This window comes from Osmia lignaria, chromosome 6 (assembly GCF_051020975.1).
Source record: "Osmia lignaria lignaria isolate PbOS001 chromosome 6, iyOsmLign1, whole genome shotgun sequence".
NCBI lineage: Eukaryota > Metazoa > Arthropoda > Insecta > Hymenoptera > Megachilidae > Osmia > Osmia lignaria.
This window is the reverse complement of record NC_135037.1, coordinates 5,555,469-5,577,392: the sequence shown is the minus strand read 5'-3', so window position 1 is coordinate 5,577,392 and position 21,924 is coordinate 5,555,469. Positions and strand designations below refer to the sequence as shown.

Sequence of the window (21,924 nt, the reverse complement as noted above, 5' to 3'; positions counted from 1 at the left end):
TATGATATTTCGCTTCCTCTTTAACGCTCGTTTAATAAACTTTCATATTTCCTAGCGGCATCCTCGCGAAACCATGGCGCGACCAACTTTGTACCGTTTGAAAAATATCACGATTATCGAAAGTTGAAGGAAACTCGTAGGAGAAAACGGGGGGATGGGAGAGGAAAAAAAGCGAGCTAGGGTGAGAAGTTAAACTTCCCACGAGGGAGCGAACAGACGAGCCGGCTGAACTTTTACGTAGTTATTTCCGGTTATTAAATAACGCGACCCGCGTACACTTTCAGTAAATAGGGCTGAGGAAATCATGGTCAAAGGCAGCCGTAAAATTGCGAGGAAAGAACGGAAAATTTGCTGTTCTACCCGTCTATTGGCGGTGAACGTGCTCTTTTTGCGATTACGGGAATAAACGTTCCAACGGAACTTCTGTGTATTTTTATTTTATCGTTACCCGTTGAAACTCAAAGGATTGAAATAAAGTTGAAAGCACGGCTCTGCGAACATTTTCAATTAAAAATACTCTTTTATGAATTTGTTGATCTCTTATTGATTCGACGGCAGAAATATTATTTTTATTGATACCAGAAGGATTTTCTGTCGACCCTTTCGCTACTGGAGATTAAATTTCGCCATTCTAGCAAACAATTTTATTTTTTCTTTGAATTTTATCATTAATATATTTCTATACTTCAGACAGAATGTTCCAGGCAAGTTTCTTATGATTTTTAAATGGAGTGCACGTAATTATTACCGAAACTTAATGATTTTATTTTTAATTATCCCAGCAATTAAACAAAAATTCTCGAATATCGAGATACAAACACCATCGCGCAATACAAAAAGGGAGAAGCTTAATAGAGAATTGCTGGCTCGTTTCAATTAAAAATTATTTTCGCCTGAATATCCCGTTTAATTTCATTCGATTAAGAAACGTCGGTAGGAGAAGAGGAAAATGGACAAGCCAGCTTGCGCGCAATTTGTTCCGATGAAAATCAGCGAAATATGCTCTGCTTTTTTGTGCACGGCAATCGAAACGGGTAGAAGAGAGAAAACTCGCGAGGTACTTTGTGCCAATTGAAACTAAATTGAATTCGCCAAGCCAGCAGAAGCAAAAGGAACGAAAATGCAGTTCGACTTCCACGTCGAAACTATTCGATTATAAGTTATGGAAACAATTTAATACAGAGAGAGAATGAGAGAGAGGAAATATTGTGCACATAGTGGATATACGTAAACGAATGAATTTATGCGTCAACAAGCGATAAATTCAGATCGTGTATCGGTAAAAACAACAGGCTCGATATAGAATAAATCCCCCTTGGTTTTGTCATATCCCCGATACCGAAATGTTTTCTTTCCATTCTTTAGGCTATTAAAGTCACGTCTCGGTGGACATCATGGAAATCCTCTATTTTGTGCTTTAAATGCATGGCAAACAGCCACATCTAGTCGCGACTATGGATCACTGAATATGAGAGCTGCAATTCAGAATTACGATTAACCGAACGAGAGGAAATAAACGTGCACTCGTTCGATCGATTTCCCTTAGGGAAAATGGCGATATAAGGGAAGCAAAAATTTCAAAAATCTTAATTTTGATGATATTAATAATAGAAGTGATATAAACGAAGTAATATGATTTTTTATTATTAATATTATTAATATGTAGAAGAAGCTAATATTGGAAATTGAATAATTTTGAAAAGCTGTTTGGGTTGATTTAAAGTAAACACTTTTACAGGTAGTAAACCTGAAACCAGGAAGGAGTAAAGATTAATCCTTCGAATTCATTACCTGCTTGTGTTTCTCTCTCGTAAACAGAAATACGATACATTAATGTTCGAAGGACAAATAATAACTTTATTCATTCTTGAAAGGAATTACGTAAGCTGGTATGACTTTTCAGCGTAAACAATTCAAAGTCAAACAATTTGGTAAATGTTTACATGAATACTTGATTATTAATAAGTGCTTTATAACTATAATTATTTAATAAGAAATCTTAATTTAAGGGAATCTTCAGTGAGTGATCTTCCCAAAATATTTTTTGAACTAATCAATTTTCCACCCAAATACTTTAATACTTTTTAATGTAAAATTTAAAATACAAGCTTCGAATTTTAGAAAGTATGGATAACGTTGAAATCTTTGAAACTCTAAAGTCATGAAACGCTCCAATTAATTTTGCCTAATGAAATGTTGATCTATCTTCTAACTATAATTTGTTCCAATTATATGGAACATCCTGTACGAGGCAACCGATAAAACGAGAGCGTAACGATACAGTGTTACACGTAAAGCATAAAAATTCATTGCTATAAATCGTAGGCGAAGCGAACGGCAAGAGTTTTATCGTCCCTCCTAAAAGGCGCTTTAAAATTAAAAGCGACATTATCTGAAGTTCGGTTAAACGGGGCTCATAGAATTTTTACGAGGCACGCCGATACCGCCGTAAATAGTTGGAATATCAAAGATCTCTCGCGTTGTCTGCCATTTAAAATTAATCCCGGCGTACGTGTATCCGGCCAGAGCAAACGTAGTTACAAGCGATTATAATCGCTAATACGGCTGGTTATTCGTGGTCGGAGAATATTAATTTCCGGGATGGTAACGGGTCAAAATATTCCCGGTAAACCGTCTAAAAGCAGTCACGTAAAACCGTTCGTAATCGATATTTACAATGTCAAATGACCCCCCCTGCCTACATCTCGTTTTCTCTGCGCTCTCGTGTATGAAAGCACGTCGAATTTATTCACCAATTACACACCGATAAAACGATCGACACGACAACGTGTAAATTATACAAAATTACTACGTATAAATATCACGAGATAAGCTGCATTATCTTTCTACACTTATCGAGCACCATTTTGAAATTTTATCACGTTAAAGTATGTAGAACACGAGGGCGACACAGTTGTTGATCAAACGAAATAGGAACGAAGAATTCTTGCGACCAAGCGTGTAAGGTTAACGCAATTAAGAAACTATCACGAGCATTCGTGAAACTATACAAGAGTATTCGAATATCGGGTACGTTTCTATGCGGACGCACGACATTCGTGTGGGTGGTTCGTTATCAGCACAAATTACCTTTGCTCCTACGCGTTTAATTTAGTTCCCAGCGTGCAATAATAATGCTCACATGACGCCCGTAATTGCCCTGGATCGATGATAACGATTCAAGATTAAAATCACAACCTGTCGACTGCGATGGCAGAAAATCCATGAAAACATTGGAACCATGAAAATAAACACATTAATCCCCCGTTGCGCGATCTCGTTTTTAATTCTGAGAATATTTTTTATTTAAATACTGAAAATTTTCAACATTGTCTAAAATAAAATTTATGATTACTAAATTGTATTACCGAACATTTGTTTAATTCTGGGAATTAAAATAATCATAGACTTTCCTTGGAAAAATTGCGATACCCCCTTCCCTATAGGCTTTCAAGAATTCCCAGGTTCTCTAATATAAATAAAACAAAGAATTTTCAATTTTTCAGTGTACAGAATCGAGCATGGTGGACTCCCCTTCCCCCCAAAAATTGTATGTAGGCTTTCAAGGATTCCAAAATTTCTGATCTCCTTCGTAAGCATCCTTGAATACCCGAGTTCCGGGATTTCGGGGTCTCTGGCCCTTACTATAGACCACCCTTTCCCCAAACTTCCGTCTTTCCCCTTAGTCGTCTCGAAGGAGACTGATGATATAGGGGAAGGGGGGCCCATATGTATGTATAGGTCTACGTATTCATTTTATTCTAATAAAATTTCTAATAATATTTGTGCTATCATTCAAATTTCCTAATTACATACTAAACTTCATGAAATTTAATAATTAAAAATTACATAATTATTTTTCTAAATTACTTTTAATATCAATATCATTAAAATTAATATTTTGAAAATTCCTACTTTCCCTATGATACAATTTTCCCAAGTGAAGTCTACTTTGCTCGATACTATACTATTTGTAGCGTTTAAATACACATATAAAACTGGTAACGAGAATCAATGTTCGAGGCTGGTGTTAAAAAAATACATTACATCAACGTAACGAGTGAAAAATCATTTCGCAAGCGATCGCGAGTAAACGAAGATTTTTCAAGTATTTAACCAAGACTTATGGTAACAATGTTTACAAAGTATCTTTGTTTAATCAGAATGAAACGTCGAGCATACGATACACGGGCACATCAAGCTACAGAACCAGGTGCGTATCCTCGATGTTATCGAGTCAGAAACACGCCACGCGGCGCCGTAGTGCGTACAATCAGCACAGCTATAAATTACCCGCCGCGTGTACTCTTACGGGTAGATCTTCGACGGCAGGAAAGAAAGGGAATAGGAGAAAAAGAGAAGAAAAAGAAAAAAGAAATCGAAAGGTACAAGAAACACGTCAAAGAAACGATAACAAGTTGGCACGAATAAGGAAGTAAAAACTTCCGATTCTCGTTAATCACTGGCTAGAAAAGTAACTTTATATCAGAGAGAATATTAATTATCAGAAAATAGATTTAGCCGGTGTTGTTCGGAAGTGAGATTCAAATTGATTCGAGGAAATAATTTAAAAGCCCGTAAACTCGGCACAGTTCAAGAATGTGTTTCGACGATCGAGCCAGAGCTCGTTTCTGAACAAGTGGAAACTATAATTAGCCCCATTACTCAATACAAAATGCGTCTCGAAAGTAATTCAAGACCTTGACGAAAATAGGGTCAACTGGCTCTCTCGCGTATTACTCGCCGAAACTTCGATCGGACGTTTAATGAAAAGACATTCCTGCGCGACGGTCGTTAAAATCAATGCCACTTTACCATCGATTAACATCAATTGCGGCAAACTTAAACGAGACATGAAACTGCAATTGCACGGTTAATTCTATCTTACGTAATGAATGAAAAGGGAATCCATGTCTCGAGATGGAAAATAAAATGAACGAGTGAAGGACAATTTCTAAAAAGAATATTAACAACGAAGCCCTCAGTTTTAATAAACGGACCAGAGTCAGATTAGTCTGAATTGAGTTCCGTCCCGACCTCGAACGTACACGAAATACGAGCGTGAATAGGAGGGACGGCTTGCAGATTGTACTGAAATTGCGAGTCGCGGGAATTTCCATCGGTATGACCGGCCCGACCTCCGCCAGTTTCCCCACCGTTTATACTCTCGTATTCACAAGGAACGAAACTTGCTGAGGAGAGGAGGAAACATCGGAGACAGAACTCCGAAGAGGAAACGTGAAAATGAGCGAACACTAAGAAAAGAGGGATAGGGAGAAAGAGGAAAGGAGAGATGTGTGGTTGCTGGCGTCCACGGTGGATAGAGGAGGCTTGGTTTACCGCTGTTTCTGGTTTCCCCGCATCCCATTTACGGGATCGCCCTTCTAGAGGCATCCTCTTCGAGAGAAACATCGAAAGAGCGACTTTATCTCAGACCTTCCCGAGGTAGAGCATCGCGGTAACTAAAGTACCCCGGCCACGTGTACCTCCTCTGCTAGATTGAACCCTGGCCACGATTTATTTCATTCATCATCGGGCGACGACACAGAAAACTTTTTATTAATTTTCTTTTTCTCATATCAGAGAGACAATAATATCGGGAAAGATGAGAGGCGATTGGAAAATTCGCGATGAAAAATTGATTCGAGTTTTTCTGCTTGTTGATAATGGACGAAAAATTCGACACCCTCCAGGGAGATTTGAACACGCGACCGTCGGTTTCGTAAGCGGTGAGATTAACCGTTACGCTACCGACGTTATGGTGAACAATTTTTTATTTTATTTTATTCTTCTACCCTTTTAGTCATCGATGACATATCACGTAATACTTGGGTACTTATAAATCAAAGAGCTTTTAAAACATGTCCTTAGTTGCCTTATAAGTATAATAATATATCACAAACAAAGTTTCATTACTCTAAATTGAATTTGTTAACTGATATGCAAATTATTATGCTCATTTTAAAAATTATTATAAACAACTCATTACCATTGCAGTTAACTTATCATTAGCATGAAACGAATATTAATTATTGCACACTCTAAGTAACCTTCATTTATAATTAGTAAGATATACATGAAACAGTAATTAATTTATGAATATCAAAATCCTTATTTAAATAAAAATAATTCATTTATTATTTATCATGGTGCTCGTTCGTAACTGTACAAATACATCCTGTGCCCACGATTTCTTTATAAGTGCTTCTAAGAATACTAATTAAAATAATAATCAAATCTTTATTCTATAGACTGCGTCGATGATTTATGTCACCAAAGCCTATCGGTAAACGAAATAGAAATCGATTGGAAAAAGAACTGTATAAAAAAAATACCGAGAATATAAAGAGTTAAAATGAAATTTTAAAAAAAATTCCAATTGTATCGCTAGTTTTAACAAGCCACAGTTTTTTAACTACGCCGATAAGGAATCGATGAGTCAGAAATATCGTTCCACGAATCGTTGCATTCGAAATGCACTATAAAGCCAACGAGCCGCGACGCTAAAACCCCTAAACAACTATCCCGGAGCGAGCGTGGAGCGCAGAAAATGAGTTCGCGAGAAAGGTACCAGTCGCGTTGTGTCGAGGAAAAATAAAAGTAAAAGATGATCTTGTCGCTAGAGGTGGTTATGCAACTACGCCGTGGAATTAACAGCTTCGACACGGAACGATGCACCTGTATAGCGATTTTCGTGACGTACCGGTGATTTGGCGTGTTTAGCAAACGACTTGACGAGTCATTAAACAGAGGAACACTGGCAATTAATTATCACGTTTGCGTAATCGCCGCTCGACGGCGGCGGAGGTGTGGTTGCGCAACTATCGCTCATTCTGTTCTCTCCTCTCGTCTCTCCTCTCCTGTTAATCTCTCCTCACCCCTTTCGTGAGCCCCCGCTGACCCATCGTTCATCGTCCCCGCGCCACTTCCTTCTCACGTGCCTTTCAGGAACCCACCGGCCTAGCCTAATCGTTCGTGCCGGTAACCTTAATTTTTCCACCTTACGCGCTGAACGTGCTGAACCTCGATCCTTCGTTACTTTTTTTTTTCCTTTTTCTTTTTTCTTTCCTTCGATCGATCTTCATTGATTTTTCCAACGTACCTACTTTTCCCCCGGAATAGCATGCACAACACACTTGTCGTTGTTTGCCTTACAAACGAGCAGCCGATTCTTCGCTCGATAATAGACGTCGTACATCAACACGCGCAGGAACGAGGTGGAATACGCTTCTATCGAAAGACAACGCTTGCAAATGAGAAGGAAGATTAAATGCCGTGGCGAGAGGCTTTTTAGAAAGCGTAATTACTGTACAGTGGTGGAATGGCATATTGCAAATGAGAATAACAAGAGGGTATATGAAGACGAATGAAAGCGGAGCGTTTGGATTATGGAGACTCGAAGAAATTTTATTTGATGTTGAAATGAAAAGTATTTTACTCCGTTATGTTTAATATTGTTGTTTGAGAATGGTTTCGAAATTGAAGTAATCGATAATAATAGCCGAATGATTATAAAGTTGGAGTGAATAATGATCATTTGCGCCTGGTTAAACAGCTGTCGAAAGCGTCCACGTGGTTAATGACTTGTTTATAACAGTGTTATGCAACTAGGTTTCGAGATTATTTGATAAAGCAATCATTTACAGTCAATGGTCAATGCTCAGCTAGAAATTCAATACATATTCTAACTAATGGTATATCTAGGATATTTTGGGGGGTGGACCAATTTCCCTAGCTTAATTTCACCTAATGATGTATTATTTAATTATAATGTTTTTATTAATCTCAATTTTACTCTATTTAATAAGTTATAAAATTTTGAAATAAACAATGGTGGAAATCTAAAATTCAAATTGCTATTCCACAGGGAAGAAGATATTCGGGTGCTTTCCTGTGTTTCAACCGGCAAAAAGAAAGGAAATAAAATACAAATGAGAGTGTATCATGAAAATGTAACGTTTAAACGCATTCCGGGTCGTAGAATAAAAACCGCGTATGGGATTATCCTTTACCGTGGTACAATTACAAATTTCATACTGCCACTTAGCGCTATGCAAAGTAAGTATCCGAATGAATATTCAAAAGTGCTCCGGCAAGAATAATTGCAATTCCAAGTGTCTGCGCTGAATCTCGCAGATTGCGACGCAATAGCGTTCATTTAAATAGATTTACATTGAAAATAAACATGCCGAAATATCCATTAAAAGTCGGTCATGTATGAACGCATCGCGAAACACGAAAGGTGCCCGCATTCAATGATTTTCTATTTGAATTAAAATTGTAATTGTTATCCGTCAGTGAATATCTCACAGCTGCCCTTTTAAATATAAATTTACTTAACCCTTTGTAATTAAGGTGTTAACCTAGTCAACTATAAAAATTCTCTGTTGATATTTGCATTCTAAATATATTTTATTATTTCAATTATCTATCATTTCAAGTACAATCTATTACCAATATTTCTAATTAGGTTGTCTAGCTATTTCTCAATTAGTATTTAATTAATAAGAAGAAGAATAGATAATAGATTATCTATTACTAGTATTTCTAATTACATAATTAAGAAAATATCTAATCCATAATATGAGCAATCATAAGAAACATAGCATTTAGAGTGTTAAAAAATGAATCAAAATTCTAAAAAAAAAAATATCAAATAAATCCTGGTAGATCTAATAGTAACTAGACATTTACGACTTGAACGTAAATAGCGGGTGGCAGATAGCAGTTGGACAAAATACAAAAAAAGATGAACAAACGGAGCAGAGGAGAAAAGAACGTCAATGCTGAACCCTCAAGTTGATACCAGCCAGAGAATACTGGTGGACAAGGGAAGAAGAGAAAGAAGGAGAAAAGAAGGTTAGGGGAACGAAGTCTGAACACCTAGGAGGTATGTACGAGCAGAGAGAACGAAAAGAGACAACAGGCCTGTAGGTATTATAAATCAAGAAGAGGTCCGTAAAGAGAACGTCGGTGGCGAAGGCGAAAGAAGATCGAAGAAGAAACTTGCGATGGAAGGACTAGGGGAAGGTACACGCAGGGGTAAGGGATAAGGGAGGCATGGTCGTACATCACTGGCGGTATTTACGACGTACCATCGTAAATCAATGATCGCACGAACAGCGCGGTTCAACGAAATTCCTGTTCCCTTCCTATATGCTCTCCCTTACCTTTCATCCCCTTCCTTCCGACCATTCCTTCGCTTCCTGTACACCAGCCGATGTGAGAATCTGTCCCGCCATACATCGCCTCGGACGACGGATGCTGAAGTCTAAGAATCTTTGAAGGAATCCTTGCCCCCTACACAACGGGCCAAGATATATCGACGATTTATCCGACAAGACAAAAACAATTTGTCTTGGGTATCAGAATTTTCGAGCGTAAGACGAATTCATCGACCGTGCCTCCTTTCTATCGACGATTTATGCAACTGGTTCTATGGAAGAATTCTGGGGGTCACTTTTGATTCGGCACTTCAGGAAGTCAATGCAAATTTTGTTATACATATTTTTAATATTTAGCTTTGTAACTCCACGCATTACCATTGTAAAATTCAAAAAGTGAAACTTAGGTGTGATATAATTAAGAGAAAATTGAAATTTAAAGTTACTACTGTTACTAATTCTAATTTAAAAACTGGTAATTATATGGAGTACAAAAGCTCCCAAATATGATTCTCTTGGTAATATTTTTTCAATATATAAAAGAAACCTGAAATTTCAAATTCTATTAATTCCATAATGCAACAATCAAAGTATTAATACTGACTGAAAATCAAAAGACCCTTAATATTAAAATAAACAAAATTGAAAATTTCCAAGAAAAATTTATGTAAGATGTTTTATTTTCTTCGTCGATCCCACGTTCGAATAGTGAGAAACTAATCCTAGCATACTCAATTACTAATAAACTCCTAAACCAACAGATTAAACCGTATGGCTTCAACCACCAGCCTTCTCCCACGGTTAACAAGGGGTCTCTTCCTGTCCGTAACATTTGGTAAACAGAAACTACCAGACGCGAAGCACTCGAATCAGTTTCAAGAGAAAATAAAAAAGGAAGAAGACGAAAGGTAAAGAACGAATCAGAGTGTATAACCATGCGCCTCCCAAAGAGAGTTAGGGAGATACGGTCAGTCGGTGTTGCAGACTGCAAAGCATTGTTTGCCGGGTCCCTTTAAACATCATTTAAACCGTGACTCTTGCCAGGCCAGGAAGGATCGTTTTAACGAGGTTTGGGACAGAGCAGGTCAGACCTCCTCTACCAAAGGCACGATTACGCCACGAGGCGATGCCCTTTTGAGTCTTACAGGACACCTCGAGGAATCGACTTCCCTCGTTCCGACACAAAGGTGGATGTATCTCGTCACAGCTGATCCCGGGTGATCCGTATAAAATCACGTTGCGAGATTGTCGGGACCCCGTTGCTCGTCGAGTCATTCTCCCTAGAGGATCCTCACGACCATCTTTTCGTTCGCAAAATACTTTTAGATCGCGTGGATTGATTTTAGAAAACTATTTGCTTCTTTTCTTAATCCTAAGAAAATTAATTCTACCACTTATAATAGATTGTGAAATATATTATTTCTCTTATTGAATGAATTTCCAGAAAATCGTTTCATGATTATTATTCAAGATTATTACTGGTGATTAGGAGGAACTCGTCAAGCTCATTAGTTAGAAAAATACTATTTCTTTCAATGCTAGCTCAACCCTCCGTTGACAAACTGGGTCTTTTATTTCCAGGCCTGATTTTATGTTGTTCTAGGCTTCAAAAAAATTAGGAAAAATTCTGAGATATTTATTAAAGATTTTAATTTAACATACAAGTGATATTTAAGTGAAATATTTAAACTTTCTTGCAATAAAAATAAAAACTCGTAGGCAAGTTCTGAGAAATGAAAATTTCGCCTGGAACTCAGTGATCCAGTATGCCTGTGGGGGGTAGAAAGAAACAAAACTCGTTATTTAATTTCTTTTGCAACCTAATATTTTGATGTAACGAATTAATTGTTATTCGTCGAAGAATTCTCGTGCGCTAATTGTCAATATGGAAAAGTTTATCACTAAATGATTTCTGGTCGGTAAAGTGTTCAAAATAGGAGAAAAGCAGAGGAAGGGAAGCAAGGGGGCGCGTAACATCTTTGCAGAGACAGCCGTAAAAAAGGCGCGGTGAAAAAGATGAAAGTGACCCTCGAACGGACTTTGAAAAGAACCATAAAAGTACAATGAGGGGTTAGAAGGAAGACGCCTTCGCTTTTCCACGTGCTGCTGGATGACGACAGGAAAGAGGGCGTTCAACGGAGAGCCCAGAAAATTCGTGTTTTTCACTGGAACGTCGGGAAAGATTACAAAGGACAGAAAGGGGACGAAACCTTTCTAATATCTTCAAGATCCACCGAGTATCTTTGCTTAGGTGATGAGACTTTCTCACACTCGTTACGTTCAATGCTTTGTTATCGATACAAACGTACGTTACTTCTTTATTTCTTTTTTTCTTTTATTTCACCTTCAGACTTCTTTAGGAAAAATGGTGATTTACCTAATTCTCGCCTTTCCCCATAAGCAACCACGGGGAAAATGACCATAAATATGTATAGGAGCCTGATTTTATTATTATTATTATATTTCTCAGTTATATACTAAATTTTACAATATTTAATAATTAAAAATTATATTATTTTTGTTTCTAAATCACTTCTAACATCAATATCGTCAAAATAAAAATTTTAAGAATTCCTGCTTTTCTATATTGCCATTTCCCCTGGGGAAGTCTGATATGTTTAGTTTAAAAATTTGAGGGTTGCTCCGATCTCATAATCCGGAGAACCATAAAAAAATTCTGATTTGCATTAATATTATAATTAGAAAATGAAATCAAAGTGACTGGAATAATTATAATTATAACGTGTTCAAAGCTGCTCCATTAAATATAGAATATTCTGTTAGATTTAAATATAGTATACACTATTTATTGATATGAAATGGAGTATTTTAAAAACATTTAATACAAATTGATAAGCAAAATGCTGAAAACTATTCGAAAGAACCAACTCATCCCCTGGTCCTGTTTTCTCGGTGACTTTTCCTATTAGGGAATATCGCGTGCCGTACTGTCTCTAACTTTTTATCCTAATTTACTGGTCGCTTTGCTAATCTTATTTGCTCGAACTGGACGCAGTTTAATTCCATTAGCAAAATTAAAGTTCGAGCTGGAGTATTTAACTGCGGATCGATGCTACTAACCCACAAACCATTAAGATAAACCCTGATGGCGAAGTCAATTCTGAATATCGCGATATCAGAGAACTTTCTCTGTCCTACTCGTTTCATGCCTTACAATACGTAATGAATATAATTAATGTACTCGTTGCCATTTTTTCACGATGTATAGAGGGTGTCTTTTAATTGCTGATATAAATGGGAAGCATAATTAAAAAATAAGAAATGAAGTTTCGTTATCTTCCATTTCGAATTATTTTCTCTATTCCCGATCATTAAATTATTATTTATAAATATGCAATAATTTGTTTAAATGTTTAAATTTGTCAAAATTTTCACGTTAAATATATATCTAATACACAAATATTCCGTGTAACAAATTTTCATTTCAAAATGACAACACAGTAAACAAAATTATCTGTTGAATATATAAACTGTCAACCCTTTCACTACCAACGTGATGCAAATATATGATAAAAAATGGAAAATAAATAAAAAGATATATACCAATTAAAATATAGAATTAATTGTGAATCACAATAGAATATAAATTTTCCTCAAAAATATTCAAATAAATATCGAACGATTATCCGACAAAATGTTGGATTACATCATGCGCAACAGACCGCCATAGTGAAAGGTTAGGTTTCACAGAATGAAAGAGGTGAATAGAAAAAACGAGACTCACCTGATATAAATGATGACCCCGTTGGTACATATCCTTTTCCATCCACGTGGCACGGTAATCGTTTGTTGCTGCTGTTGCGTAATCACTGCACTACCGTTCATCGTCAGCACCACATTTTGTTGCACGGTATTGTTATTGTTGTTGGAACTGTTGATACGCGGCAGTGGCGGCTGACGCGCAGCCTGCTGCGCGCACGAACCACCGCCGTTAACCGTCGCGGTAGACAAACCGTCGTGTGCCGATTGACTTTGACTTTCAGGACTGCTCAAGCTACTATATGTCGACGATTCACCGGTATCGGATCGAACAGAGTCACAGCTAGCCACACCACTACCACCACTACCAACAACAACACTACCGCCACCACTGACACCGACGTTAGACGAGGACGAAGAAAGCGACGAGCCGGCCTGATTATCGTAACCGTCTTGCTGCCGGCTCTTTTCGTCCATATTGACGCGTTGCTCGACACTATCGCCTTGATAAACACTCGCGGACGTTTGCGACGTTTCGTTTCCCTGACGCGCGTACGCGACACAAGCGTCGTCGCTCAGAATACCGACGCAACTATCCCCGGCATTCCCTTGGACGATTCTACCGGTATTGTTGTAACCGTCTGCCAGTCTCGCTCCGGGAGGATAAATCTCACCGTGAATCCTCGATGAAAACAATTTGTTTGGTACCATTTCACTTCCGTTCACCCTACCGATCGGTTCTACGTTGTTCGCCGCGATACTCTCGGTACTGTTAGCATCGTTTTCCAGCGGACTTCGGTTCGTTGGATTTTTATTGTCGCACGTCGACACGGCGCACGTCATCGTCGTGGTTGCGGACGTGCTGATCGCTTGAACCAAATTGGTCTGTCTGTAGAGTAAACCGTTGTTCGAGATGATCGTTCCGTAATCCTCTTCGTCTTCCGCGTTAACCGTGGACAAAGATCGCAGCGTTCGACTCGAGTCCCCATCGGCGGACACATATTCGAGCGGCTTTAGCCGGCAACAGTTGTTAGCTGTGCCTCCAACGACACCGCTGTTATCATTACAGTATATGGCGGTTTTGGCGGGAAACGTCGCCGCCGCCGTCGCCACCTGCGGCGGCAAAATGCCGGCGTACGTCGCCTGCTGCGGAGACTGATAGCCAACTGCGGTAGCGGCAGCAGCAGCGGCGGCGGCATTCTGACCGACCGCCGTCGCGTACGCAAAATTCTCCCCCGAAACGTAGACTAGAACGCTATTTTGTTGAATTCCTTGTGCGTGCTGAGGATGCACTTGTTGTTGCTGCTGCTCTTGATGTTGGTGTTGTTGTTGCTGTTGTTGTTGTGGCTGTTGCTGTTGTTGATAATGATGATGATGATGACCGTGATTCGGGGGAGCAGGGTGCGTGGACGGCTGCTCAGGCTTGCCGGCCATGGTCCAGGTCCAGCAGCGCTGCAAGTAACCCCGACACCGACATCACTGGAACGCAGGTAGAACGCCTACGTGGAGATACCTCAAGGTCTTGCCGCATCCTCCATAAACGGAAATAATCACGCGCTTGCCACTGCCGAAACCCACCGCGTTCTCTCGGTCGTTCTTCCTGGCCACGCACGCTCACCGATGCTTACAATCACGCAGCTGTCGTGCAGGTTCTCGTTGCTCCTCGACATCCTCGGCTTCACCGCGTAGGGCATGCCAGATGGATAGTTCACCAGCTGTTCTTTCACTCTTAACTATTCTCGTTGAAAATTTTTAAGTTACACATATGCTCGGAAACACTTCCCTCGCAGCTGATCGCCGCCATACGATAACGGTGCTAAGATTTTGAAATTGGAGAATATCCGACGACGACAGACACGAACTATTCACCGGTCAATGCCCGTCTAACCTCTCTTTTCGGATCGATACACTTTATCATGCTAGTAACCTTGTTGATTGTTTGAAATTTTGCTGAATTTGAGATTATAAGAAAAATTTTGATGTTAGCTTTTATTCTTTGAACGGTTGAAAAATGTAAAAAAATAATACAGCGCGTCGAAAACTCTTCGTTTGGTCAATTTATTTTCATTTTGAAACGATGTTTTTATTAACAGCATTAATTCATGTTCCTCTGAAAATGTTTATACCGGTTCACAAATTTCTATCGTAAACGAGCACTGTGCGGTCGAAGAATTACTTATTTCAAGTATATAAATCATATTTGTTTAAATAAATTTGGCGGTATTTACAGTAAAATCAATGGTAGAAATAAATTCCTTGAAACTTTTATACCCTGCACCGCTTTGACGGATAACAAGCGAATAACACTGTTTATTAGGAAATTACGCTTCTGCTTTCATTCGCAAGGTCGATTTATAAAGCGACAGCTCACTCGTTTGTCTTGTTCACCAATCCGGTCGCGTCGGAACAACACAATGGGGCCAAGCATTCGACTAACCTAAACTCTTGAACACGCTGTTACTCGTGACGCGTGTAGATTACACTGAAAAATTATCTTGACCGTAAGAAATATCTGAAACGTTACGGATGCCGACGAGCAACGTTTCACTTCGACTTTGGTGATGAAACTTGATACTTATAAACAAGAATTATTTTAACGTTACAAGAAAGTCAAGTCGTTAAGGTCGTTGTGTCATTGCCACGGTCCCGTCGCGTTATTCGCGGTCGCAGTTCTGATTGCTCCGTTTCACATGTACGCACTTTTCAACGAAGGAACGATGAATGACACACAATTATGTCATCCATAAACCACTGTCACTAAAAAAAATACGATACTCCAAATCTTCGTTCACCCACTACAAAATAAAAACCATCATCTTCAACACTGAATAAATTAAGGTTAATCGTGACCGAGCCACGACTTGCTCGATCGGTAATGGCGCGAATGCACTCTCGGTACAAAAAACACTTTATATTGCCGTAACAATTCGCGTTAAATCGCACGGACGGACGTACGTCGTGTTATGACGCTGTGTCATCGTCACAGCAGCAGTAGCACCACCACCACCACCTCCGCTACCTCCACCACCACCACTAGTATTACCACCACTACCACCGGTCGCGGTTACGAACTCGGGTTAAGTTAACTAACCCTCTTCTCGACTCGAACACCTGCGCGGGCCGCGCTCATCGTTTTCACCGAACCTCACTTCTTGATCGCATTGAAAACGTCGGCTTATTATGTTCTGACTAGCACAGTTGCCTTGCTTTCTTGCACTGATCTCTCGTCGTCTGGCTCGTAATCACTTTCTTGTGTAAAACACTGCCTCGACACAGGCTACTGAACGAAACTCCATTCTGCAGATGCTATGCGTACGCTGTTTTCGCGTAACTGATATTGGAAAAATATGGCTCCCTCCGCATACCCAGAAACCTTTGCGGCATCTCGACGGCTGGCTTTCGGCCACTCTCGTATACGCACATTACAAAAACATCGACCCTCGCTGCGATTATATCGCCATCGTTAGGCTATTCTACGTAACTCAAAGGCACGTTAACATTGTTACCTCTCATGAACGATATTAAATGTACTTAATTCCTGTCTATACATCCACGATGAATTATTACTCTTTTTCGTAAAGAGAAAGAATAAAAACAACATTGATGGAACAATTACTACAGTGTTAAAGAATAAATATTTGTATAGATGTAATTCTGAACTAACATTAGACTAAATTAGAGAAATTAAATAATAAACGAAATAAAAATTTAATCATGACAAAGGATTAAAAGGTCAAGTGCTGTAACAATAAGTATTTTGATATATTTGACATTTTACTTTTTCCAATTTATTTGAGACGATTCAAAAACGTACTAATCAATCACCAATTTATCTATAATAAATAAGATTATAATACGCGTCTATTTAAATTTGCTATAGTAATTGCGGACGAGTACATGACCTTATATACAGTAAATTATGTGAATGTTCGAAGGCGTATTTAATTTAATGCAGAGACGATTCATTAAAATGGACATTTGTTCACGCGCATTACTGATTTAGTAGAGAAATGAACAGGCGAAATATGTTTCATTTAGAAATGTTATACAAAAACCAGCTTTCTGCTAACGTTAGTAAATAGAATTTTAAGAAAATCAATCATACTTTCAGTTCCAGTATCGTAATTATAATCAAATATTGGAACGTTTTCTTTTTTTATTATACAAATGATATTTGCAAATACGCGCAGTAGTTCACTCACACATACAGGAACCTGTGATTTCTTTTAATAATATTGACTGACAAAGTACCTTTTTAGCGTAGTCATATGCCAGTGATAAATACCTAAATAAACTGGACATTACATGTAATGGAATAATGTGTCCCACTAAAAAAAAAAGCGGATTTCGAAGTTTGTAATTAATATTACGAAAAATGTTATACTATTTATTTCTATTACATTAGTACGTTCATCACATTTCATACTACTTCCATGACCATCAACGTTACTTGTGTAAACATTGAACTAAATTAAGAAAAAAAATGTAATCAAATGCTGAATAATTTAAAAAAACATCAGGATAGCCAAAATACAAATAATGTACTAATTTCACTCGACTGTCTAACTGTATTTCTAGCATTCGATATGCGCGTGTCAGTGTTGAAAAATTGCTAATTATAAAGAAATAAAATCACAAATAGACAAAGTTAATTAGAATGTTTAGCATTACAGGATACAATTGATTATGTTTTCTGTTCACTACTAACGTTACACGATGTTGCATTATATGCTGAGTAAATTCATCATTTTCTTATCACTGTGTTTAATGATAAGTACATTTTTTGTTTCAATACTTTTCTACAGTAAGCAATGAATTAATTGTAATCAGTTTACTCGTTTCCACCAGAATTTATAGTTCAACTCAGGAATGATGATAAATATATCATCAATGGTACTAGCAACGGTCTCCTATACGATTCAGTATCCGCGTTGTAATCTTTGCATTAGAGTCGTTGGTGATTCCATAAGTATGGTTCTTCACAGTGGTGCACATGTCTAAACGTTTCAGGTTCTTTTCGTTCATCTTGAAGAACTTTTTATATGCCCGCATTTTTTCGTTCTTCTCTTAATACATACGATCAGAATCGAGCGAATGGGATAGAAGTTAAAAATGAAAGAATGACCATATTTATTGTAAAATTGATGTAATCATTTTAATGTGTGGCACATTGGACTCGTGAAGGACCACTTTCGTCTTCTTCGTATGCTTGCCGCTGATCTCTTCGCCTAGCTTCCTGTTCCGGATCCAGATCCGTAAGCTGACACTCTTCCGCACCTTCTGGAATAATAACCTCTTCTCTTGGAGGTAGACATTGTTCAAGCGTTGGAATAACAGCAGCGTCTATAGTTTTTGGGAAATCCACTACGAATTGAATTATAAGTCTGCCATGTGTAAAGGGATCTTTGTAAACCGGCATTCCCTCATTCAAAATACACTTAAAGTCTCCGTGTTTTATAACTTGTCCTGGATATGATGTTATTACTAAATCTCTTCCATCTAAAGTACGAATAACTTTCTGGAACCCGCATAGGGCTTCCACGAGTTCTAGATGCATCCTCATGATTAAATCGTTGCGTGTACGCCTGAAATGATATATCGGTAAACATGTAATTAACGTAAAAATAATATAGTACCAATCAATTACAATGACTAAAATACTAACTTAAAGACTTCATGTTCCTTCTCTTCGAGAAGAATAACGATATCTCCTGGTTCATAGTCCGGTTCTTGATCACCTTCTCCGCTGAAAATAATCTTCTGTCCATCTACCATTCCTGGATCAACATGAACTTCCAAAATCTTCCTCTCCCTTATTGTTTTCTTGCCACCACATTGTTTACAACGGTCGCGTGGGTTTATACGTTCTCCTTGTCCTTTACAATCTGCACACATAGTCTGCATATGCTGCAGCATTCCTGGTCCCAACTGATGCACCTGAACTTGTAGACCTGATCCATGACACGTAGAACACTGTTCTACAGAACCTTTCTTTCCACCAATACCTAACAAAAAGATGAAACTATATTTCTTATTCTTACATAAATATTGTTAATAGATCGAGTTCAACGATACAAACCTTCACATTTATCACAAATAACGTTCTTTTGTAAAGCTAACTTGCGAACAGTGCCCTTGTACAGCTCCTCCAGTGAAACAGATAATTGATGTATAACATCTTGACCTTTGCGTTCTCTCCTTCGATTACCTCTTCCGAAACCGCCGCCAAAGAACATATCGAAGATATCCATAGGCGAGGAGAATACATTGCCGCCGCCACCACCTTCTTTCAAAGCTTGTTCTCCACCTTGATCATAAATTCTTCTCTTCTCAGGGTTCGATAATACTTCATACGATTGCGAAATTTGTTTAAACTGTAATCAAAACGAAGTTTAGCAAAATAATCTTCATAATAATTAATTAATACATTATGTTGTCAATGATTAAATACTACTAACTCTTTCTCCTTCATTGGGATTTTTGTCAGGGTGAAACTTGAGGGCAAGCTTTCTGTAAGCTTTCTTCAAATCTTCTTGTGTGCATCCAGGCTTCACACCAAGGACATCGTAGTATGTTGTCTCTTTCACCATTTTCACTTATGTGTTCCTTACCAACTGTGCTGATGTAATTACACTAGCTTTGTTTCTGCTAATAACAAAAGAAAACTAAAATATTATTTTAATTTTACTACATGTACTATAATTTTATTACAAATTAGAGTTTTTATATATTATACTGATAGTTTCTTAAAATTATTAATGATTTCATATTTCATTTTAATTACAATAAATCTTTCAGTACTTTAATAATCTTGATAATCATTTCTGATGTAAACACAAAACATATATACATTTAAAATAAACATTATATATTAATTACATTATACCTAAATGGATTAGAACTATATACCTAGTAGCTGGAAAATATTATACCTATATTACATAGTGTTTCAATTTGTAAACAAAACTATATGCTATATTTTAATATATATACAAATGTAACATTTTATTTAAAACAAAATAAAATCCTAAGAACTCTGCAAAAGATAAATTATTCTCTAAGAAATATCAATAATTTTATATTTAAAACAAAATGTTTACTTTGCATTACTGATCATATCTTCTTTCTGGAAAAACATTAATGGAAATGAAAATACAAATGCATTACAAAAGGCATTGATTATCATTCAATTTAGGAATTCATGAAACACGTCACGAATCTATTGTATATATAGTATGATTTAAAACTCATTCCATATAATAAGAATTCAATACAAAATGTAGCATTAAACTGCAAAATAAATATGTGCATCTTGTATTATAAAAAATACTTTTCTATCATTTACGTTGCTCGTAGATATTAAAATATTACAAATATATAAGCAAATTATAACGCAATTTGAGAACGGAACTGTTTTGTTCCGACCTTGAACTTCAAATACTTCCCATTTTAATTATATAACACAATTAACATATATCCATAAAGTTTTTTTTAAATGTTTAAAAATTCAGTCTTTACAAACAAATTTAAGTTGAATCAAAATATTTTCATCGATACGTATTAGACTCGGAGTAATTTCAGCTGCAGGGTCTCGAAAACTCCAGTAAATTGTATCCATGTGCGTCTTTGGTTTCAAAATGGCGGCGACATTCACTTTAAGTCGATGAAATATAATTAATTGACATAAAAAAGGAAATTCAATTCTGATTTCGACGTATCGTACTGTTCCATCCTGTCATGAACAAAGAATACCACACTTTCTAGATCCTTCTGCTAACCCGTATACATATACACACATACATATATATTTACGGAAGACATGGACTGCCGGTTGAAGATCAGACAAAAAGACAAATATTAAAATGATAATTTTATAAGGTGAGAAGTACATATCAGTATATAATTTAAACTGTGCAAGTAAAAATGAAAGCTATGAATACAAGTTAATACATTTTAACTGACAGATATATTTGGCAACTTCAACCACGTTTTGTACTGACATGAGTAGGGCAATAGGAACATCCACCATTTTTCAACGTAAAGTGCGAGTCATGGACGAGCGCAGCGTATATGATAAAATTCATTGAGGCATATTTCGTAATATACAATATGCTTAAGTGTACTTAGATCTACTATTCAACCTTCAAAAGACCACTTCAAGTTTAATAATCATTGAGGCAACTTTAAAATCGTGATGATATTCTTCAATATCTGTAACTATTCTGCTATAATTTGTTTTTGCATATTTAACGTACTGAAAATTCGTATTTCGAGAAATATTTCAAGAGCTTGTAATCGATCGCATGATTCAAAAGCGAAAATTCTAGCCATCTGCGCATATTTTTTACAAGTCTTCAATTCGTAATGATTAGCATCCGATCTTACCTGTATCAGCAGAAAGTTGCTCGTGGAAAATATCCGTGCGTCAAGAACGCTCGTCTCACTCCACGTAATAGTATTTGACGAACTATTGCAAGCGCATAGAACTCCCACCAATATTACTGTTCGTATCCGTTCTCGAAACTTCCTAGAAGAGTAATGGACGTTACTCTAAAGAGAACCAATCAGATAGACTGAAAAGTGCAAACAGCGCCAAATATAATTACGGTCTTCCTGAGAATTTCTAAAATGAATACGCCTGTATTCTGTCGATAACGTTGTAAAACATTTATTTTTATTGTAAAATAATAGTTTATCAGGGAATTAATTACAATTTTTATGTATTTTAAACTCAATACGAGTTTATGAGATTATTTATATTAAAAATAAGAGTTGTAACTGAAAATAAATCTGTATTTCAAAAAAATACATGTATGCTAACAAATTTTTAAATGTTACTTTGCAATAATTAACACTATTTCCAAGTAATATAAACATATTTTAAACGTTTTTTAAACGATTTTAATGATTTTTACGGTAAACGATCCTAAAATCCCTAAATTATAGGGAACAAGAATAGGTTTAAAATTGTAATCATTTTACATTTACTTAGATGTTCAATTCTGTTAAATAATATCTTATATTTACTCAGATGATATAA

The 21,924-nt window shown here is 37.1% G+C and overlaps 2 protein-coding genes across 10 annotated transcripts in view; both read right to left on the bottom strand.

The window, feature by feature from the left end:
* LOC117601432 (uncharacterized) overlaps nucleotides 1–16,291 on the bottom strand; it is a 255,838-nt gene extending 239,547 nt beyond the window's left edge. For 4 of the 7 annotated variants that reach the window (XM_034318143.2, XM_034318144.2, XM_034318145.2 and 1 more), the window contains exon 1: nucleotides 12,910–16,290. In XM_034318143.2, coding sequence (XP_034174034.2) covers nucleotides 12,910–14,318 — 1,409 coding nt within the window. In that variant the 5' untranslated portion in view covers nucleotides 14,319–16,290. Of the gene's footprint in view, nucleotides 1–12,909 lie in introns of all 7 variants that reach the window. The other 3 variants (XM_034318142.2, XM_034318147.2, XM_034318150.2) reach the window with 2 other exon arrangements.
* A 909-nt stretch (nucleotides 16,292–17,200) lies between these two features.
* Droj2 (DnaJ heat shock protein family (Hsp40) member A4-like) lies at nucleotides 17,201–21,444 on the bottom strand. Of its 3 annotated transcripts, none has more exons than XM_034318154.2 (5): nucleotides 21,270–21,444; nucleotides 19,343–19,549; nucleotides 18,964–19,258; nucleotides 18,550–18,889; nucleotides 17,201–18,469 (listed from the first exon to the last, which is right to left on the bottom strand). In XM_034318154.2, exons 2-5 carry the CDS (start codon nucleotides 19,472–19,474, stop codon nucleotides 18,040–18,042), a joined length of 1,197 nt encoding a protein of 398 aa, XP_034174045.1. In that variant the 5' UTR covers nucleotides 19,475–19,549; nucleotides 21,270–21,444; the 3' UTR covers nucleotides 17,201–18,039. The 3 variants fall into 3 exon arrangements, with proteins under 3 accessions (XP_034174045.1, XP_034174044.1, XP_034174043.1); XM_034318153.2 differs by having other exon boundaries at nucleotides 19,343–19,529; XM_034318152.2 differs by having other exon boundaries at nucleotides 19,343–19,532; nucleotides 21,270–21,443.
* Between the last annotated feature and the right edge of the window lie 480 nt (nucleotides 21,445–21,924).